The 4,479-nt window shown below is 61.8% G+C and overlaps 1 protein-coding gene across 1 annotated transcript; it reads left to right on the forward strand.

Annotated features, from left to right (window-relative positions):
• Positions 1–258: 258 nt before the first annotated feature.
• Positions 259–3,832, forward strand: LOC121026737 (interleukin-11-like). Its single transcript, XM_040469518.1, has 5 exons — positions 259–409; positions 1,553–1,725; positions 1,891–1,977; positions 2,108–2,269; positions 3,030–3,832. The coding sequence occupies exons 1-5, from the start codon at positions 403–405 to the stop codon at positions 3,198–3,200; spliced, it is 600 nt and encodes a 199-aa protein (XP_040325452.1). The 5' UTR covers positions 259–402; the 3' UTR covers positions 3,201–3,832.
• Positions 3,833–4,479: the final 647 nt, after the last annotated feature.

The following is a 4,479-nucleotide window of genomic DNA, read 5'->3' on the forward strand; positions in this document are numbered from 1 at the left end:
ATGACCTCACCAGCCCCTCTCCGACCACCCCCCCCCCCTTTCTCTTTTCAACTTTTCCAACTTTTCCTTCCGTGCCCTCCTCTGAGCAAGGCAGCGTGAGCCCTGCGAGGCAGCCGGCTCCGTCTGAATGGAAAAGGCAGGCAGGGAGGGTGAGTCAGGATGTGTCAGGCCGCCCTCCCCTGCCGCCTGCCCCCCGCCCGCCCGCCCTGGCCCCCTATATAACCCCCCAGGCGTCCACACTCCCTCACTGCCACGGCCCTCGCTGCTCACACGCACATGCCTCCCCTCCCCAGGCCGAGGCCCAGCTGACCCCCAGGGCTCCCCCCCGGCAGCGGACAGGGAAGGGTTAAAGGCCCCCAGCTCCCTGCCCCCTGCCCTGGGGAATCCCTGCCCTGTGGGGACATGAACAGTAAGTTGGTTCAAGTTCATAGGGTTGGGGGGGGGGGGACAGGAAGGGAGGAGGGAGGGACCGCGGCGAGGAGGGTGGGGAGCAGACAGACACAGCGGAATCGGACAGAGAGAGACAGAGGAGAGCGAGGGAGCCGTGGGGAGGCAGAGACGGAGGACAGGAAAGGAGATTCAGAGAAAGCAGCAGGAGGCCGGGAGCAGAGACGGGCAGAGACAGGAGGACGGATTTGAGACGCGGAGACAGGGCAGCGCGAGAGACATGAAGACATACAGACAGAGACAGACAAATGCCGGGAGGTGACCCCCAAGAGCGCGGGACGCCCTGGGAGTCGGCAGACACCCGGGCATCCCGACAGAAGGGCTCCGAGAGGGAAACTGAGGCAGGGAGCCCGAGGAGGTGAGCGCAAGTCCCGAACGCCGACCCCCCAGGCAGGGGGAGGAGAGAAAGAGAGACAGTGGTGCAGACAGGAACGGGAGAGCCAGACAGATGCGGACCGACGGACAGACAGCAGCCGGGGAGGGCCCGGGGGGCGGGCTGGGGGTGTGATGCGGGAGCGAGGCGGCCCGGGGGGCGCTGATTGGCTGGCGGGCGCGAGGGTGGGCGGGGCGGCTGGGGGATGGGCTGCCGGGGAACCAGCGGGCCGGAGCCCCCGGGGAGCGCGCCGCCGCCGGGTCCCTGTCCGCCTCCCGCGTCCCCGCTGCGCCCGCGTCTCTGCGTCCCTCCGCCCAGGTGTGCCCCGGGGGCATCCCCGGCACCACGGCCCGGCCTTCCGCGGTCCCCCTGGGCACGGGTCTGGGCCTCCGGGTTCCTGTCCCGGTCTCCTTGCCCCGCTCTCAGTCCGGCTCGGGCTCCCGAGGCCCGGGGAGGGGGCAGGTTCTGGCCTGTGCCTCCCCCCTCATGCCCCGCCCCGGGGCCCAGATTCCGGCGTCCGGGGGCGGACGGGAGACGCCCGGCCCGTCTACCCGCCCCGGGCCGCGTCTGCTCCGACGGGCGGGGCAGCCAGAGCGGGAGAGGGAGAGGGCAGCCCGCCCCGGGCCTGCGACCTGCCCTGGGCGCGCCACCCCGGGACTCGGGACCCCCAGTCCCTCCTCCCCCGGACCCACCAGTCCGGTCTGAGCTCTCTCTGCCTTCTCCCGCCCCCAGGTGTTTGCTGCCTGGTCCTGGTCGCTCTGAGCCTGTGGCCGGATAGAGCTGCTGCCCCGGGGCCACCGCCGGGCCCCCCACGGGCCTCCCCAGACCCTCGGGCCGAGCTGGACAGCGCCGTCCTCCTGACCCGCTCTCTCCTGGCGGACACTCGACAGCTTGCTGCGCAGCTGGTGGGAGAGCCTGCCGGGGGCTGGGCTGGGACAGGGACCCGGAGCGTGGAGGGCTTCTGGGCTCGCAGGGAAACAGCGGGAGGGGGGAGTCTGGGGCCTGTCTGCAGGATGGGGGGACCCTTGGAGCTGGGCAGGGTCCCCCTCAAGGCTTCTTTTTCCCCACAGAGAGACAAATTTCCAGCCGACGGGGACCACAACCTGGACTCTCTTCCCACCTTGGCCATGAGTGCAGGGGCGCTGGGAGCCCTACAGGTAAGGGGAGGGGAAGGGGAAGAGGGGGCAGAGGTGAGAGCTGGGCGGTGGCCAGGGTGCAAGGGGGGCTGGGGGCCAGAGCAGGCGTGTGCCAGGTGTTCCGTGATGCCCCCCATGCCCTGCCTCCTAGCTCCCAGGTGTGCTGACGCGGCTGCGGGCAGACCTGTTCTCCTACCTGCGGCACGTGCAGTGGCTGCGGCGGGCGGGCGGCCCTTCCTTGCGGACCCTGGAGCCGGAGCTGGGTGCCCTGCAGGCCCGGCTGGACAGACTGCTGCGCCGGCTGCAGCTCCTGGTACGACCTCGCAGCTCCCAGGCCCCATACCTAGACTTGAAACCTGAGACCCTGGGACCCCAGACTCCAGGCCTGCTCGGAGACCCCCAGCCCCCTTGAGTTCCCAGACCCTGACCCAAAGCCAGCCTGGAGACCCTGACTCTGCAAACTCCAGACCTCAAGAGCCTAGATCCTGAGATCTTGGATGAGACGACCCCAGATCCTGAGCTCTGAGTCTCTAAGACCTCAGATGCTGGTTGTGAGCCCTTAAGACCCCCAAACCCTGACCGCCAAAACCTGAGACCCAAGAACCTGAGATCAGAAAACTTTAGTTGCCCGTTCCTAGGCCTGACCACAAAGACCCTGGACCTCAAATTCCAGCTCCCAGTTCTGAGACCCCAGCCCTCACCCACGAGTCCCTGAGCTTGGATCCTAGAGGCCCCACATGTAAGACACCAGCCCCAAGATCTTGGACCTGACCCCAGACTTGAGCCTACAGCCCCCAGCGCTCACCTAGCATCAGGATCCCAGCCCTGACTCTATAGACTTCACCCCTCAATCCCCTGAGCTTGGCCCTCTCCAGCTTTGAGACCTCCACCTTTTGGCCCCAGCCTCCACTTTCTGAACCCAACATGTTGAGAACTCCCCACCCAGAAACCCTACCCTGCAGGTTAAAGACCCTCCGGAAACATGCAGCCTGGACTCCCAGGTTCCAAACGGCCCTTCCCGGGACCCCCACTGCACCCCCACCCATTGCTAACCTTCTGTCTTCTCCCAACAGATGTCCCGCCTGGCCTTACCCCAAGCACCCCCAGACCCACCAGCTCCCCCACTGGCCCCCCCAGCCTCCGCCTGGGGAGGCATCAGGGCAGCCCACGCCATTCTTGGGGGGTTGCACCTGACCCTTGACTGGGCCGTGCGGGGCTTGCTGCTGCTGAAGACTCGGTTGTGACCAGCTACACAGAACCGCCAACGTCCTTCGATGCCACATCTTATTTATTTATTTATTTGGGGACTAGGGGCATGGAGGTCAGGAGATACCCCCCTCTTCTTCTCCCCCTAATTAGAGACGGTCCCTCCAGGAGACCTGGGCAGAAGAGGGGGGGCATCTGTGCCTTATTTATACTTATTTATTTAAGGGCGTGGGTGGGAGGTGGGTGGGCTTGGGGACCAAAGGGTGAGGGAACTGGAGTCCTGGATTCTTGAATCTCTAAGACGTCTGGCCACAGTGTTTCCCTGTTCCCCACGCCTCTGGGCCTAGGCAGGAGCATATATTATTTATTAAACAATTACTTTTCGTGTTGGGGTGGGGAGGGAAGGGAAAAGAGGCCTGGGTTTTTGTACAAAATGCAAGAAACTTTTGTACGATACAGAAGGGGGAATTAAATTTGTCATACACATCCACTTAGAGGTGATTTCTCTGAGGGCTGGGGGCTGGGGTCCCTGGAGTAGAGGGAGGCAGGGACCCTTAGTGGGCAGGACAGCAGAGGGGAGATGGTTGGTCCTCCAGGGCAGGGTCTGAGCCTCATCTGGTGCACAGCACTTCATAGACTCTCAATAAATATTTAATAGAAGGTTCCAGAAGGTCATCCAGTGCCCTACAGTGCTTGTACATGACAAGGCTGCAAGTTCGAGGTCATTCATTATGGCAGTTCGCAACAGCAAATTGGAAGCAACCTAGATGTTCAACAGTGAGGGATGGTTTAATAAATGACACCCATCTGTGTGATGGAATACTATTAGCCATAAAGGGGGGATGATACAGAGGCGGCTTTAAGACATAGAGAAAGCAGGCTACTAACCACTGCACGATTCCCACTTTGCTTCTCTGGATGGATGGATGGGTGGATGGATATATAGATTTTTTAAGAAGTCCTAGAACACAGGGCACCTGGCTGGCTCAGTCAGTAGAGCATGTGACTCTTGATCTCTGGGCTGTGAGTTCAAGTGCCGCGTTGGGCATAGAGCTTACTTTAAAATAGTAATTAAAAAAAAAAAAAAACCTCCTAGAAGAAAATACACCAAAATGTTGACCATGGTCCCCTCAGGGTGGAAGGCAGGGTGGGATTATGGGTGCTTTCATTATTTGTGCTTGTCCGAATTACTCAGAGTTTCTACAGTGACCGTGTGTTTTGCATGACCCATTAAAAAAAAAAAAAATGATACACACTTTTTAGAAGGACGGAATGCCAGCCAACCCCTTCCCCCAAAATAAGACCTCAGAAGGAGTC

The sequence above is a fragment of the Herpailurus yagouaroundi genome, unplaced genomic scaffold, assembly GCF_014898765.1.
Source record: "Herpailurus yagouaroundi ecotype Mexico unplaced genomic scaffold, PumYag 152580, whole genome shotgun sequence".
Taxonomy (NCBI): Eukaryota; Metazoa; Chordata; class Mammalia; order Carnivora; family Felidae; genus Herpailurus; species Herpailurus yagouaroundi.

What these genes read in the sequence shown, in the direction of transcription:
- LOC121026737 (XM_040469518.1), top strand. An exon ending in GACAGCTTGCTGCGCAGCTG is followed by an intron (nt 1,726 to 1,890) that starts GTGGGAGAGCCT and finishes TTTTCCCCACAG; the next exon opens with AGAGACAAATTTCCAGCCGA. An exon ending in TGCGCCGGCTGCAGCTCCTG is followed by an intron (nt 2,270 to 3,029) that starts GTACGACCTCGC and finishes TTCTCCCAACAG; the next exon opens with ATGTCCCGCCTGGCCTTACC.